The sequence below is a fragment of the Barbus barbus genome (genome assembly GCF_936440315.1).
Source record: "Barbus barbus genome assembly, chromosome: 22".
In the NCBI taxonomy this organism is placed as follows: Eukaryota; Metazoa; Chordata; class Actinopteri; order Cypriniformes; family Cyprinidae; genus Barbus; species Barbus barbus.
This window is the reverse complement of record NC_136750.1, coordinates 30,969,836-30,987,045: the sequence shown is the minus strand read 5'-3', so window position 1 is coordinate 30,987,045 and position 17,210 is coordinate 30,969,836. Positions and strand designations below refer to the sequence as shown.

Genomic DNA, 17,210 nt, shown 5'->3' with positions numbered 1-17,210 from the left:
GTAAAATATGTCTGATCTGTGTTCCGTTTCTTTATTAATATTGCATATAATAATCCATGTGGAGGTGATGCTGGGAATCTCTCAGATTAGAGTTTAGCCCTTTTCCAAATAAACGAACGGAACGCAACTTTATATAAATGTTGAATTTAACTTCACTCATGAGTTTCTCCCAGGATCAGCTCTTCCTCCAGATGCTGCTGCAGAGATGCTCTGAATCCTTTCTGACGCGGGGGCGCGCAAACCGTCGCGCGATGCCTTTTGACAAGTCGCGCGCGCTTAATCCGGCGGTGCGTGAGATTGGGCGGGAAGAGAGTCACGGGATTGGTTCTGATGGAAGAGTCAAACCGCTGCTGAGACTCAGATGAAGAAGAGATGAATCCAGTTCACTTCACTTCACTTCACCTCAGCTGAACACCGGACGGACAAACCTGACTGGAATTAATAGCAGTTTTGGGCGAATAAGGAGCATTGTAGTATTGAAGGATGGCTTTCATGGTGAAACACGTAGTCGGCGGTCAGCTGAAGAGTCTGACAGGAGGTCTGACAGAAGAGAGCGGTGACGGAGACCGGTCCGCCGCCGCCGGTGCAGGGATGACCGCAGAAGAGTTCGAGCAGTACCAGCAGCAGCTGGAGGAGGAGAAGTAAGCATCTACCTGCTTTCTCTAACTAATCTCTGCGTTTCATCATATTCCTGTCGAGCTGAAGCTTTCCCTCAGGACTCCTGCTCACTCACACATTAATCATCTTTCACAGTATTTATATATTATATTATCATTATTTATCATTACAAGTCTACCTTTTCATCACGAATGCTGCGCGGCAGACTTTAAATTCTGCTTGTTTATTCCTAATTAAGATCTGAATGTATTATAACTGTTCTTAAACACTTAGAGTGATTAATATTATAGGATCTGAAGGAATAGCGTCAATATTTCCATTATTACCATCAAACTATTTATGGTAGTAAAATATAAGAAGAGTTCATGTAACCTCTATTTCCATCTGAAATCTTCTAAAATGAGCATGTTTATCAGGCTCCTATACTTATGATCAGTTATTTGCCTCTAATTGCATAGAAAAGGACCTAGACATTGCTATTAGAGGAATATTAATGAACTAAACACAGATGATGAAAATGCTGATTTAGATGGAAATGTGGCGCTTATATAGATCCAATTCTCTGCTGTAAGCTTCATTAAAATCTCATTTTGTTAGTATGCCTCAGGTAAAATGATTTTAATTAGGCTAGTATTTTACTCCAATTTCATTCAAACCCCAAAAGCATCTCCCCATTCAGAAGACATAAAACTAGGAAAACCCTTGGCTTTTGGGAAAAACCAACATACAAGGCCATTAGAAGCATCTGATGATGATGAAGTACTGCAGCCAAAGCATTTCTGGCGTTCTTCTCACGCTTTGTCTTTAGATATCAGCTCATGAAGGACAGACAGCCAGTGCAGGAACAGGTGGAACGGCCATATTTGGAGAATTCAGATTTCACAGACTTCAGATGTGTGCCGAGCTCATCCGTATGCTGTGTCCTCAGAGAGCAGATCTGACTTGAACAGCTGGTTTAAGACGCTTGGCTTGGACTGGGGTCCTGTGTTTAATCTCTTGAATCAGCCAAACCAGCTCCATCTTCTCAAAGGTTTATTGATATGGGGATTATTTTAACTAGTGGTTTGTTATAGTGAACCGAGTGGATGAGCATCAGCCGACTGTCAGAGCGAGTCTAAATCCCTGAGATATCCCCCTCCCGCTCCTACTCTTCTGCTCTAGTAAGGACTCATTTAGCAGATGCTTTAGCTTCAAGTACACTTAATATAGGGACCATCCCTCTGGAGTAAGCATTAAAGAAGGGTCCTGGTTCAATACAAACATGCGAAAGGCATTGAACCAGCAACCTTCCAAATACCAGGCCGCCCTGAACATTATTATAATGTGCTGGTTGTTCACTCACTGTATGTCTGTTGTGCTAAATGTGTTCATTCTGTCATGACCTTTGCTTCAGCCCTGGAGATTCGGATTGACCTTTCACCTCACATGACCTTTAATAATGCCTAACCAATCAGCTGTAATTCAGCCCAAGGTTAAACTTTTATAGCATCACATATATTAATAATTTTTTTATTTTTGAAATATTTTTGTCGATTATTTCCAACTTTTAAGATGCTATCTAGTTTCCTGTACCACAGAAGGTTATTATCGTTAATTTAAAATATTTACTTTTAAAAAAAACATTTTCCAAAAATAAATAAATAAATGTTATGTTGGTATCATAAACATACTATTAATTTTAGTTTTTGTTAATATTCTGAATCACATTTAATTTTTTTATTTTCAGTTTTTCGTTTAACTTTTAGTTACGTTTTTAGTAATTTTGTCATTTTTCTTACATTTTTAGTTTTAGTTAAAAAATAAAAAAAACTTTTTTTTAGTTCATGTATTTATTTTTTGTTTCATATATTAATTTTATATTGAAGTAGCCTACTAAAAAAGTAAAACTGAATAAGGAAAATAAAATTTATATAGACATTTATTCAAAAAAATTAAAAACACAACAAAATTTGTAAACGTTTAACAAAAATGAAAATGAATATTTTAAAATATTTTTTAAATAATCAAAAACTAAATAAAAAAAAAAATAACCAAAAAAGTATATCAATGATACTAAAACTCAACCGGTCATGCAGTTTTTATTTTTATTTTTTAACCTTAGAAAGGAAGTACAATAAATAATATATTCAAATACAATCCTCATCTTAAGTAAGTTTACTGTAGATGGTTTTATCAGTGCACGGTTGCACATTTATTGTAAATATTTTCAGCTTTCTGTGATGGATCAAGTGTTGCTGTAAGCAGTTTTTCAGTCCACCAGACGTGTGGCAAATTACACTAGACATCCAGTCAGTCTGAAGTGTTGTTTAATGCTCTCTTTGAAGGTATTCAGTTTAATCCTTGAGAACGACGTTACATGCATCTCTCTCTGTGAACATGAATTGGTTTCAGTTCATGCTAAAGTGAACAGAAAGTTGTCATGATGGAGATTATTTTTAACCAGAAAAACAGCGTCTCTCGTAAATCTTTTTCAGATCCGTTAAGGCCTTTCAAATGTTAGGAATGTCTTATATGATCATTATTCAAATTACCATCCCAAAAATGAGTCCTAAAACACGTCAACCAACAATCATCTGAGAAACCATTGCTGTTTAAACTACAAATCTGACAGATGATAATATAGAGATGCTTATTAGCTTGAGATTGATATGGCAGACTTGCGTAGGTGGATAAATGATCAAAAGACCCTTGAATAACCCAGTTGAACCTCACATTACCGTGTGTGTGTGTGTGTGTGTGTGTGTGTGACGTGCCTCTGTTCTCGTTTCTCCTCAGGCAAGAGCGAGACGCCAGTTTTGCCCAGAAGAAGGCGGAGAGGGCGACAGTCAGGTCTCACTTCAGAGACAAATACAGGTTGCCAAAGGTAACAATTAATCACACTCTCTGTCTCCCGTTATCTGCCCACACAATTAAAAATTATAAAGTGCAGGAACGAACGCCTTGCTCGTCTGTGCGAAACAAACACGCTGGGCTGAATCGCATAGGAACAGACACATTTCACCCCAAAAAAGAAAGAATATTGTGCATAAAGATACTGCAGCCTATTTATTTCTATTGCATTTTGTATCATAATTAATAACCCATTTTCCAAATTGAATCCCAAAATATTATTTTAATGATAAATGATCATGCATAATGGTAATACTTGATGTACTTAATTTAAGAAGTTGATTTTAATTTAAATAATCATTGTTTTATCATATTTAATAACCCATTCCCCAAAACTCAGTAGTGTACTGTAATGAGGGGAAAAATATCATTTTCATTACTGTAATGCAAAAAAAAAAAGAAAATAATTATTTTTAATTATTTTTAATTTAAATAATCATTATTTTTTATCATAATTAATAATCCATTCCCCAAAATTCACTATTGTAATGTAATGAGAAAAAAAATATTGTTACTGTAATGCAAAAAAAGAGAGAAATATTATGAAAATATTAAAATGTTTATACTTTATATGCTGTATTTAATTTGTTGATTTTGATCTGATAAAATATTTTTAAATCATAATTTACCACCCATTTTCCAGTACTCAGTGGAAAACTGTCATCATAATAATGCAAAAAAGTAATGATGTATTATTTTAATTGTCAAATGTTTAAATAGTAATTGAAGTACTGAATCAAATTTATGCTGGTTTTAATTTAAATAATAATTCTATCCATAATAAAAGATGATTACCAAAATAAAAATGTGCATAACCTTGAAAATAATGTCAAGGCATGAATCCTAAAGAGACCATTTTGCCAACAACATGACAGCAAACACACAGAATCATGCAAAGAGTGTTTCTGTCTCCTTTTCTGACTGGTTTTGTAAAAACGGACCACATATTTTTTATGTGATTTCTGAGGTGATTTATTTTAAAAAAATGCATGTAAAAGTTAATCTGCTAAATGAATAAATGTAAATGCAAAAAAACACTAATAGTGCTTTCTTTATGTAATCTATTGTTCTTTTGATTTCGGAGTGAAGTTTGACATATATATGTGTCCCTGCAGCACAGAAGCAGTCATCAGTAACACAGGTATATTTGTAGCAATAGACAACAATACCTTGTATGGATCACAATTATACATTTCTCTTTTATGACAAAAATCATTAGGATATTAAATAAAGATCATGTTCCATGAAGATATTTAGTACATTTCCGGGGGATCACGTGACCCTTCGACGGCGATGCAGGCTTGAATCTTTCGCTCTGCTCACTTTGCCATATTTTGTATAATCCTGTCAGTAAAATCTGAACCACTCTGCATTGGACCTGTCATGAGTGCTAAGGCAGACAAAGGGGATCGGAAAAGAGAGATTGAGCAATCGCCAATGAAGAATAAATTCAGAGATTCCGCCATCTCCAGAGAAGACCTCGACGAGGCTATTGCTAGCCGCATCGAACTAGCATTTAAAGAGCAGCAAAACACGTTGAATTCGGTTGTGAATTTGGCAGTAAGAGAGGCGATGGACTCTGTGCTGATTCCAGCATTACGCGAACTGCGTGAAGACATACAAGCGACCAACAAGTCTGTTAAAGAGCTAAGAGAGGAGTTTGAGACCATAACTACCGCGGCGAAGCAGACACGTGACCGCGTAGATTCTGTTCAAGCAGCTGCACGTGAGGATAGGAGGACAGTCACGGGCTTAAGAAATCAGCTGGAGCGACTCACCGAGAAGGTGACGGATATGGAGGACAGGTGCAGGAGGAACAACGTACGACTGGTGGGGCTGCCAGAGGGGGCTGAGGGATCCGACGCGGCTGGTTTCCTCAGAGTTAATATTTCTAAGTGGATTCCTTCCTTGAAGGGCCGTGACATTGAGATCGACCGGGCACATCGCGTGTATGACGGAGGGAGGGGCTCCGATCGGCCGCGCACCCTCATCTTCCGTGTACTGAGATGGCATGACAGATCAGATATCCTGAAGGGTGCTCGAAAGGCTTATCCGGTGAAATGCACACAGAACAATGTCACACTGCTATTTTCCCGACTTTAGTCCAGCTACAGTGATCAGGAGAAAGGCATTTGGTCCGGTTTTGAAGAAGATGACGGCGCTTGGTCTCCAGCCCTTCCTCATCTATCCAGCCGTAATCAAACTACGGCACAAGGGAGAACAGAAAAGCTTCGATTCCCCTCAGAAAGCGGAGGATTTTATTAGCTCCCTGTCCCAGCAGAAGACGTATGCCGCGGCTCTGCGCGGGGGAACGGCGGCCGCTGTTTCTCCAGCCCAGCGGGAGGAGTTTGATGGTCGGGATGAACATGGTCCCAGCGGCTCAGGAGCGGATGATGGCAGAACGGACATGGACGTTGACTAAATTTGGTTTTTGCTTTTTTCTTCTCTCCACTCTACTACTGAGATATTGTTCCTAACTTCCTATATATTCGGTACAACGATCTCATTGCTGGCAAGACTGACACCCCTTTTTTCTTTTTGGAGGGGACTAATGGAGAGTTGGTTTAATTTAAAATATTTTTTTCTGGCAGTACGAGCTTTTTGGGAGACATGTCCTGCGTTGGAGTGGATCGGTCACGAACCATCACTATTTTTGGTTGCTCAGTCAGACCTATGTTCTCGGTAATGTGCGGTCTGAGTTGTTCCGTGTTTAAGGTTGTCGGTTGTTCATGTTTTTATGTGGTTTTTACTTTTTACAACAGACATTTGTACTTTAATTTATTTTACCTTATTTCTAAAGGGATTTTTCATCTAGGAGGTTTGGTATCTAAAATACACGTCAACGTTTACACGCTATATATTCAATGCATACTCTAAATATTTTATCACTAAATGTGAATGGGTTAAATTCTGCTGTTAAACGAACTCGTGTGTTAGAATATTTACATCGTAAATCTATTTCCTGTGCCCTAATTCAAGAGACACATTTAAAGCAATCCGACGTGGCACGTTTCCAGAATAAGTATTACAAATTAGCAGCTTTTTCCTGCGCTCAAAATAAAACTAAGGGGGTGCTTATTCTTGTTAACCGGAAGTTAAATTTAACAATTGAACACCTTGGTAGTGATGAGAAGGGTAGATGTGTTTTTATCCGATGCAAAATATATAATAATAGGTTAGCCTTGATCTCTATTTATGGTCCGAATGAGACAGACATGCATTCCTTTCACAGATCTCCAAAACTCTGCTTGAGCAGATTGATTGCCCTCTAGTGGTGGGTGGGGATTTTAATGCTGTCATAAATCCCGTTTTAGATAAATCTCAATCTGATACAACAGCCAATCCATCCTCTAAATTACTGAATAAATTTATCACTGAGCTTAACGTAATCGATCTTTGGAGAATTCAGAATACTAAATCTAAGGACTTCACTTTTTTCTCTAATAGACACAAGACTTTCTCTAGGATAGACTACATATTTCTCAGCCCATCTTTAATTTCGTCTGATTCCTCCATCTCTATATTACCAATTTTATTGTCTGATCATTCTGCTGTGCTGTGCAGTGTTCCTCTTTCCGATGTTAAAGCCAAGTCCCCTAGATGGCGCTTTAGCATATCATTATTAAGTAATCAGACTTTCATTACTTCTTTAAAAGAATATATTAAGGAGTTTCTGGAAATTAATATGCCCTCTGGTGTGGATCCTCAAAAACTGTGGGAGACGACTAAGTGCGCTATACGAGGTTTCTGTATATCTTTCTCTTCTACTCTTGCCAAAGCGAAAACCCGCCAGTTTGCACAATTAGAAAATAAAATCCAATCATTACAAAACCTACAAAAACAACATTTTACTGAGCAACAGGCTACACAGCTGTCCTCTTTAAAAGAAGAATATGATTTGCTTTCACAATCAAAGGCGGAATTTATTTTACATAGGACTAGGCAAAAATATTATTTTGAATCGGAGAGACCTAGTCATTTATTGGCTCTTAGGTTGAGAGAATGCGAGTCTAAGGCATAGATTAGCGCAATAAAATCACCGGAGGATCAGGTCACCACAAACCCTGTGGCAATTAATGAAATATTTAAAGGTTTCTACACAAATCTATATAAAGCCGAAACAGATTTTGATGAATCAATCTGTAAGCAGTATTTAGATAAATTGGAACTGCCTGGGATCTCACAGATGGATAAAGAATCTTTGGAGGCCCCATTAAGTTTGGAGGAACTCCATGTCTCTTTAAAAAGCCTTCAGAAGGGCAAATCGCCGGGCCTAGATGGTCTCCCCCCAGAATTATACTTAGAAATTTGGGATTTGGTAGGGACACTTATGCTTAATTCATTTAATTTTGCAATTGAACATGGGGTATTTCATAGAGATCAAAAAGCATCACTGATTTCATTACTTCTTAAAAAAGGGAAAGATCCATTAGATTGTTCCAACTACAGACCAATTTCGCTTATCTCATGTGATCTAAAAATTTATGCTAAAGTTTTTGCTTCCTGTATGGAGAAGGTAATTCATAGTCTGATCAAGGAGGACCAAACTGGTTTCATCAAGGGGCGTAATGCATCTGATAATATGCGTCGACTCCTTCATATTCTTGACTTTGCAGACTCCCACCCAACCCCTTGTGCAGTCTTTTCACTTGATGCAGAAAAAGCCTTTGACAGGCTAGAGTGGAATTATATGTGGGCAGTTTTGCAATGTTTCGGCTTCGGTGAACACTTCATTTCTATGATTAAGACATTATACCACTCACCTGCAGCATCAGTCATAACTGGTAATGTTATTTCCCCCCCATTCCCTTTACAGCGGGGAACGAGGCAGGGCTGTCCGCTTTCCCCCTTATTGTTTTGTCTATCTCTTGAACCCTTAGCACAAGCCATCAGGAAGTCTGAAGTATCGATTAAGATTCATGATCATAATCATAGTATTTCGTTATACGCTGATGATATTATTCTATATTTAGACCACTTTGATATTTCAGTCCCTAATATAATTAAGGAATTTGATCATTTTAGTAGCTTATCAGGATATAAAATAAATTGGAGCAAATCTGCTTTAATGCCAATTAACAATATTAAAGTTAATTCTTCTATTCCCTCATTCATCCCTATTAAGGACTCTTTCACCTATCTGGGCGTTACCATATATAAAAACATTCATAAGATTGCCAGGGACAATTTTAATAATATTTTAGTTAAGGTCAAGAATGACATTCAAAGATGGAAGAATCTTAACGTTTCCCTCCAAGGAAGAATCTCCACTGTTAAGATGAATTTGCTACCTCGATTTAATTTTTTTTCTCTATGCTACCGCTTTCTCCCCCTCCAGGTTACTTTAAGGAGATCAACTCCATAATTACGAAATTTATCTGGAATGATAAATGCCCCAGAATTAAACTTACCACATTACAACATCCTAATAGCGCAGGAGGACTGGCTGTACCAGATGTTGAACTGTATTATTGGTCGTTCCAGCTTAAGGCTCTTCATACTTGGGTTGATCCTCAATCCACAGTTTCTTGGAGAGTGACTGAAGCTGACAAGGTTCAACCAAATAGACTCCAAGATATTTTATTTACTGGCACAGGGAAAAAAGGGGATAATTATAAATTTGGTCCGGTTGTGGCCAATTCTATTAAAATCTGGAAAACGGTTGAACGTCGGATTGGAGGACCCTTCAAATTTTGTAATAGTACACCTTTATGGCACAATTTTAATTTTGTATGCGGAAATCGCCCATTTGTCCAACCCTCTTGGTCTTCTTTAGGTGTAAACACGTGCGGTGATATATATGATAACCAGGGCCTATGTTCATTTCAGACGTTAAGAGCTAAATTTTGTCTACCAGCATCTGCATATTTTGTCTTTCTTCAATTACGTTCCGCTCTCAAAGCGTATGGCGTTCCTTGGTCTTCTGCCGTTTCCTCTCATCCTATGCGGGACTGGATTGCACCATCTGCTGGTCGGCCATCTGCTTTCTTAATATATAATAAGATTTTTGATTGCATTATAAAACCTCTCTCTATTAAAACTATTTGGAATAGGGAATTATCTGACCTTAATGTATCTGTGGACTGGGAGAGGGTGTGGTCTAATCTCAGTTTAACATCTAAAAATCTGGCGCATCGTCTTATTCACTTCAAAGTCATTCATAGAGCATACATAACTCCTTACAAAAGATTCAAAATGAAACTACAATCACATTTCAACTGCCATATATGTAATACTACATCATCAGGTACTTTTCTGCATATGTTTTGGGAATGTCCTATCACTAGCAGTCTATGGACACATGTAAACCTGGTTTTATCATCCTTACTGCAAATTGATTGGTCAGTTAACCCAAGTTTGTGTCTTCTTAATGATGATTCTGGTCTTTGTATAAGTTCGATGCAAAAGAGAATGTTGTTTGCTGGTTTTACAGCTGCGAAGAAGACCATAATACAGAACTGGTTTACACCGCATATGTGTGGGAAAACATATTGGATCCGTAGCCTCCTGCAAATAGTGTCTTGTGAATGTACCACAGCACGAATCAATGGAGCCAAGCCTTCTACCATTGATGCTTGGCAGTGCTTTCTCTTTGAAATACGTGACTGTATGGAGGAGTGACTTCTGTGGGTTTCTTTTTTCTGTCCTTCCTTTTCTCCCTCCTTTTGACTGGACTTTGAGATGTTGAGTATGTGTCTGTTGTTTTATTTTATTATTTTATTTTCTTAATATATTGTTTTTTTTATGTTGTGTTATGTATGAAAAATAAAAAAATGTTGATAACAAAAAAAGATATTTAGTACATTTCCTACTGTAAATATATCAAAACTTCATTTGATTAGTAATATGCATTGCTAAGAACTTCATTTGAACAACTTTAAAGGAGATTTTCTCAATATTTAGATTTTTTTACTCCCTCAGATTCCAGATTTTCTAATAGTTGTATCTCAGACAAATATTGTCCTATCATAACAAACCATACATCAATGGAAAGATTATTTATTCAGCTTTTAGATTTTCCAATTTAAAAAAAATGACCCTTATGACTGGTTTTGTGGTCCAGGGTAACATGTCATTGATTATTCCCCTTTCCCGTGGTTTTCTGTTTCTCAGAACGAGGTGGATGAGACTCAGATCCAGGGGGCGCAAAACGACGTCGAGCTTCCCACCGAACTGGCCAAGATGATCGCCGAAGACAACCAGGAGGAGGAACAGAAGCAGTCTGTCCTGGGTCACCTGACCAACATCCAGAACGTGGACATGGGCCACCTGAAGGGCAAAGCTCAGGCCACACTGGAGGATCTGAAGAACTCGGCGGAGAAGTGCTGCGTCATGTGATCTCACCGCATCTTCACACCTGGAAGCGTTTCTTCTCTCCTCATTCCTGTATCTCCTCCATCTCACACACACGCACGCACGCAAACACACACACGACACGCGCACACATACACAAACATGCGTACACACACACACACACACACACTCACACACAAGCTGCCGTGTCTAACGACAAACATCCATATTCATATATCCGGTGTGACGTGTAGGGCAGTGTTTGTTTCATGATGCTGATATCGTTCTAGGAGTTTAAATGTCATGTGTGTTTCATCAACTATTGGAGAATCTCACAAAAACACGATCGGGTCACATTTCACCTCATAAAAAAATTAGATTTTGCATAAATTATTCATCTTAAAGGGATAGTTCACCCAAAAATTTAAATTCAGTCATTTATTCACCCTCATGTTGTTCTAAACAAATTCTGAAGAATGCTGGTAAGCAAACAGTTGACGGTAGCCATTGACTTCCAAAATATGGATAAAAAGACAATGGAAGTCAATGGCTACCGTCAACTGTTTGCTTACCAGCATTATTCTGTTTAACACAAAAGAAGATATTCTGAAGAATGTTAGTAAGCAGATAGTTTCTGGTACCCATTTACCTCCATAGTATGAAAAAAACAACTGGAAGTCAGTGGCTACTGTCAACTGTTTGCTTACCAATATTCTTGAAGGTTACTAATGACATGATTTCCATTTTTAGGTAAACTATCCCTTTAATTGTCCTAAAATATCCTTAGTTTCCATTATGGAAGTGTAATTTCTTAGTCATTTTTGACTTTGGGATGAAATGTGACGTGTTTCTGGAGATTGACCCATCCAGACCTGCTCCAGTCTGAAGGTGTTTATTACCACAATAGTCTAACGGGATCATGACTTTTGGGTGTCTTGAAGGGCTTACGGGAGCAGGAATGGAGGTAGAACCCAGATTCCCCTAAACACCGTCACCTTTGACCTTTCATTGAGTGGTGCCGTTTTGTGCAGGTGGTTTGGTGTCGTCGTGATGCAGATGTTGACCTTTTTCTTTCTGGTTGTTCCCTCTTAAGGAGACTCAGAATAATGATTTGAAATGCTCTGCTGCTGAGGTGAGCGTCTGGATGAAGGGTTTTATTCTGATTCTGTGTCTGTCATCTTTTGAGTGAAGCCGTGCAGGGATTTGGTTTTGAATATAAGCTGTAAACATAAAGCAATATTTCCATCTCTGTTCTACAGGGCAGAGCTGATAGCCAATGTGAAGGGTTAAACTGACTTTCCTGTTTATTTTATTTAACCCATTAGATTATAATATATTTATTTCTTTATAAATGGCAAGAATTTTTTTGTTGTTTGTTTTACTTATGCCCTTGATAGTTGTTTCCGCTCTGGACTGCATAAGTAACGTAATTACCAATGTAATGCATTTATGTAATTATTCTTCTGTAATTTCCAGACCTTGCTGATTTTTGACTGTTGAAACTGTAATAAATATATTTGTACAAAGATTGTGAAGCCTGTGATGTAATTTCAGCTTCTGTGATGTTTTCGCAGCGCAGCCGCCGCAGTACAGTTTCTGACCGCTAGGTGGAGGCATTGGACACGAGTCACTAGCGCAAGCAGCTTTATATATAGGTGGGTAGTTGACATAACAAATAAGCATTTTACAAACAAATGTTGAGTTTAGGTAAATGCTATTTCTTTAAGGAAACATTTTTCTTTCATGCATTGATGATATTTTGGTTTATTTGGCTTTTAATAACACATTGCTTCATACTAGTGGAAAGAAAACATTCAAAATAGACTTTATCTATTTGTGTTTGCAGATTACAATGACAAAATAATTCATTAAAGGTGAATTTTTTATCCTGCCTACTTGGGATGTCTTGCTTTAAAGTGTTTTTTAAATCAGTTTTTAGATGTTATACACATGCATCATAACAGTTTAATTACAATGCATTCTTTTATTAAAAAAATGCATGCATAGCATTTATGCCACAATTAGAAATACAGCTAGATGTACTGTATCATGTCATGTCAACTACCCATGTGTGATTTAGTGTATTTCACCTCAGTGTTGTATCTTTACAAACCTACTTTAATTTGGAGATAAATTGTAAGCTATGTTTTTAAAATCTTTTGCCTCACACTTTGTGTGACAACTAGCCCCGGGGGTCTCTCCTACACACTTTCTCCTCTCTGCTAGCTACCAGACTCTGTGGATGCTCGCAGTTTTGCATAGTTTTTGCACTCCAATCAGAGCCGTTTCCATTTGAATAGCAGAGAATCGCTGATCTCAAGTGCGCTATGAAAGGACAGGGCAGTAAAATATATTGTTGTGGAAAGTCTCTCTATTGATGGGCCTCCGGGCTGCTGCATGGCCAACCGGACACAAAGAGGGTGAAACGGTCCAGAAAACACTTTTGTGGCCCTTTTCTTTTCCATCAGGGCACGATTAAAACGAGAAGGAGGTTGAGAGCGACGGGGGCTGGTTTATACAGGGGCTTGTTCTTGGGTTTGCGCTAAAGAGAAACAGATTTGTTTTTCTGCGCTTTAAATTGAAGAAGCGGTTTGCAGATGTTGAGCTTCCAGCAGAGGAATGCATTTCTTTCTCTCTCTCACTCTCTCTTGCGCTGATGGGGTTCTGTAATCTAATGCAGAGAGAGACCACACAGCTCGCCGGCTTCATGAAATTTATAAACATTTTATTTATCCTGTACAGGAGGTGAGCTTTGCCAAAAACGGCCTTACTGTGCAATCCCCCGTCCGCGACCAATAGAACAACAGAATGCGTAATGAAGAGAGGAGCGGAGGGAGTTTTGGAGGAGGGGTCTCCGTGCGTAAATGCGCAGCCGAGCGTGAAAGAGCCGGAGGGACAAAGACGTGCAGCATGCAACAGGACCCCGAGAGCAGAAAACACATTCCAAATAACATGCAAACCCCAAACACAGGAGCATTCTTACGGATAAGCATTTGAAATGCACTCAACCGGATAGGAGCAAACTGAACTGATTGCACGGATAACTGCTGAACTTTCAATCTGAAAAGCCTCATTGTGGAGTAAATACATGCTTTTCTGTGACGCACCATGTTGTGCTTTCACCGATTGATGCAAGCATGCACCTAATCTGAGTTCGCAGGCAAAATGGAGAGGAGCATCGTTCCTGTCGCATTTCTCTCGTTTGCGATGATGCTGGATGCACAGATGGTTTGCTGGCAGGCGCTGATGCGATGTCATGAAGAACGTGATTGTGAGCTTGCCTATAACCAGTATTTGACGGCATGCGACGGGATCATCCGCGGAAGCAGACGCCAGTGTCCAAGCCACTGCATCAGCGCGCTCATCCGCCTCAACCAGACCGCTAACGGCCCGTTTCTGGAGACCTGCGACTGTGTGATCGACTCCGAGTGCCTAAGAGCCAAACGGGCGGTCGAGCCCTGTCTGCCGCGGGCGCATCCGGGCGATGCCGATGGGATCGGTTGCACCGAAGCGCGCCAGCGATGCGAAGACGAGCCCAGCTGTCAGTCATCCCTCACCGCATATCTATCCCACTGCGGACAGCTGTTTAACGGGAGGAAGTGTTCATCTCGGTGCAAATCCACCATCGAGGAGCTGCTGTTCATGCCCAACGGCGTGCTGCTCAATCAGTGCGTCTGTGACGGTCTGGAGAGGCCGTTTTGTGAGGTGGTCAAACAGAACATGGTCAAACTGTGTTCGATAGGAGACAACAGTGTACCCATGGACCACGATGGGACGGACGATGCATATGAGGACGAGGATTACGAGGCGAGACCAGAGAGCGAGGCGACTGATGCTGATGCGGTGATGTCGTTCACAAGCGCTTTGACTCTTTCTCAACACGTGGTTTTGCTGTGCACTGCATTTGCTCTGGCGTTCACGCTTTAAAGCGTGGTGGATTGAACGCCTGGTGTTTGTACTCTCATTAGGTCTTTGTTTCCGTGTTTTCACCTCAGTGCCACTTGAAGTGTCTCAAGGCAAACAGTGGACGCACGTCAAGGGTTTGCACAGCGGACGCTCATTCTTTCTTCAAATATTTGCAGTGTGCGGGCACATAAAGGAGCCGGTTTGGAGATCAAGTGCTTCATTTAGGTGGAGAGGCCCTTCAGAAGCTGTTAAACGCTCTCGATCTCTCTCACACTTCAGGTTTATTGGCTTGACCTTATCCTATAGGACTATCAGGTCTTGGTTTTGAGCGTTTGACAGCATGCTCACCATCACATTTGTCTCTAAACCTACTGTTCATGTATGCTGGAAATCAACACCAAATGCCTGAATGACTGCCTGTATTTTATTGGAGCTTGAATCTGTTTTCTCCATACAAGGTTTCAATGGTTTTAAACCTTACTTAAAGCCATTATATATGATGCATTATAAATTTATTGTATAGTAATGCACACAGTACGTGCACTGTTTGATCTCTTGAATAATTACAACCAGAGCTATAATGCATTAAAATACATTGAAACCGGGTTAGAAAGTATAATGCATTTAAACACATGATGAACAAACCTTCAAATAGTATAATGCATTTTAACTTAAGTAAGAATTACTTATGAAAAGATGTAATGCATTACAGTGCACATTTATAAATACCTTTATAATGGGTTATACCTAATGGCTTTAAGTTAAGTGTTACTGATCTTTCTTTTTTTGCAAATAATGAATTATTAGTAATGTTACAAAGACTAAAGTTTAGAGTTTATCTAAACTCTTAAGAGCAGAAGCACACTTTATGTAAGTACACGAACGTAAATGTTCATTCTCAATGTTGCCTCAAGGGATGCTATAGCAGACATGAACTGTTTTTCTATGGTCAGTTTTCTCTTTTAGGTCAGTTACTGTCATTGCATTTGAAGAGGATCTTGCAGAGCGAGATAATTAATCTGTTGATGTTTATAGCAGTTATTGAATGTGAATGCATCTGACTGGAAGGAAACTCGTAGCTGTGTCTGCGTACTTGCATTGAGTGTGCTTCTGGTTTAATATCTCTTGAACTTCTTAAAGGGGCTTGAAGTTTGCACAGAAAAATAATTTATTTATACATTTTGGAATAATTAAGAAAATAAACGTCATGCTGAGATGTAAGATGGAGACTTGTCTTAAGTTAATTTACCGTCTGAAAAACATGGGATATTTATGTCCAAATCCAATGAACACTGTTTTACAACCAGGTTTGACCTGATAAATTAAATATATCAATAAAAGTTACTTCAACAACCAGCAACACATTTTGTTGGTAAATGAGGTCATTGGTGCAAAATCCTCTTTCATATAGCTATATGTGACCCTGGAGCACAAAACCAGTCTTAAGTGTCAATTTTTTTTTTATTGAGATTAATACATCATCTGAAGCTGAATAAATCATCTCTCCATTGATGTATGGTTTGTTATGATAGGACAATATTGTCTGAGATACAACTATTAGAAAATCTGGAATCTGAGGGAGCAAAAAAATCTAAATATTGAGAAAATCTCCTTTAAAGTTGTTCAAATGAAGTTCTTAGCAATGCATATTACTAATCAAAAATGAAGTTTTGATATATTTACGGTAGGAAATTTACAAAATATCTTCATGGAACATGATCTTAATATCCTAATGATTTTTGTCATAAAAGAGAAATGTATCATTTTGATCCATACAATGTATTGTTGGCTATTGATACAGATATACCTGTGTTACTGATGACTGCTTCTGTGCTGCAGGGACACAGATAATATACATTAATCCAAAATGTAGAATGTATGTATTTTCGCTGTCAATTTAACAAATTTCCTCATGTTGTGTCTGTTTATACTGCAAAGGAAAAAATACTCAAAGAAATACATTTTTACAATACAAAAATTATAAATAATATATATATATATATATATATATATAAATAAATTAAAATATATATAATTTTTGTATTGTATGTGTGTATGTATATATATATATATATAGTAAAAAAAAAAAAAAAAATCTGAGTATTTTAGTCTTGTTTTCCAGTACTATATATAAACTTTTTAAATCAAGAAACATTTAATGAAGAAACAAAATTACTCGAATAGACAAATATTTGCCATTTCCTTTTGTATTGAGTTTCTTTTTCTTACTTCACTGGCAGATATTTTGTCTTGTTTTAAACAAGCTTAATTTTGTTTTGGGGGTTTTTTCCTCTGAAAACAAGATGTAATATGTGAAGTCATAAATGCATCTTGATCTAAGAATGTTGAGATATTTGTATATTCTGCTCTGTTCTGTTGCTTCAGATTCATGACACAATCTAATGTTCTGATTGGAGAGCTGTGTTTAATGCTGCACGTTTTAATTCGAAGCGTCTGTGTGCTGGAAGTCTGTGGAAAGCCATAGCACGGATGCCAGAGGCTCT

The 17,210-nt window shown here is 38.3% G+C and overlaps 2 protein-coding genes across 2 annotated transcripts; both read left to right on the top strand.

Moving 5' to 3' along the window:
• The first annotated feature begins 274 nt into the window (after nt 1-274).
• On the top strand, nt 275-12,323 carry LOC306888594 (complexin-3-like). Its single transcript, XM_079447021.1, has 3 exons — nt 275-641; nt 3,394-3,481; nt 10,621-12,323. Exons 1-3 carry the CDS (start codon nt 484-486, stop codon nt 10,843-10,845), a joined length of 471 nt encoding a protein of 156 aa, XP_079303147.1. The 5' UTR covers nt 275-483; the 3' UTR covers nt 10,846-12,323.
• Nucleotides 12,324-13,695: 1,372 nt separating this feature from the next.
• LOC306888592 (growth arrest-specific protein 1-like) lies at nt 13,696-16,063 on the top strand. The gene has a single exon (XM_079447019.1). It carries the CDS (start codon nt 13,966-13,968, stop codon nt 14,725-14,727), a length of 762 nt encoding a protein of 253 aa, XP_079303145.1. The 5' UTR covers nt 13,696-13,965; the 3' UTR covers nt 14,728-16,063.
• The last annotated feature ends 1,147 nt before the right edge of the window (nt 16,064-17,210 follow it).

Bases quoted from the DNA above. Each gene is read 5' to 3' on its own strand.
- LOC306888594 (XM_079447021.1), top strand. From the start codon at position 484: ATGGCTTTCATGGTGAAACACGTAGTCGGCGGTCAGCTGAAGAGTCTG. The intron at 642-3,393 runs GTAAGCATCTAC...GTTTCTCCTCAG, and splicing joins CAGCAGCTGGAGGAGGAGAA to GCAAGAGCGAGACGCCAGTT. The intron at 3,482-10,620 runs GTAACAATTAAT...TCTGTTTCTCAG, and splicing joins ACAAATACAGGTTGCCAAAG to AACGAGGTGGATGAGACTCA.
- LOC306888592 (XM_079447019.1), top strand. From the start codon at position 13,966: ATGGAGAGGAGCATCGTTCCTGTCGCATTTCTCTCGTTTGCGATGATG.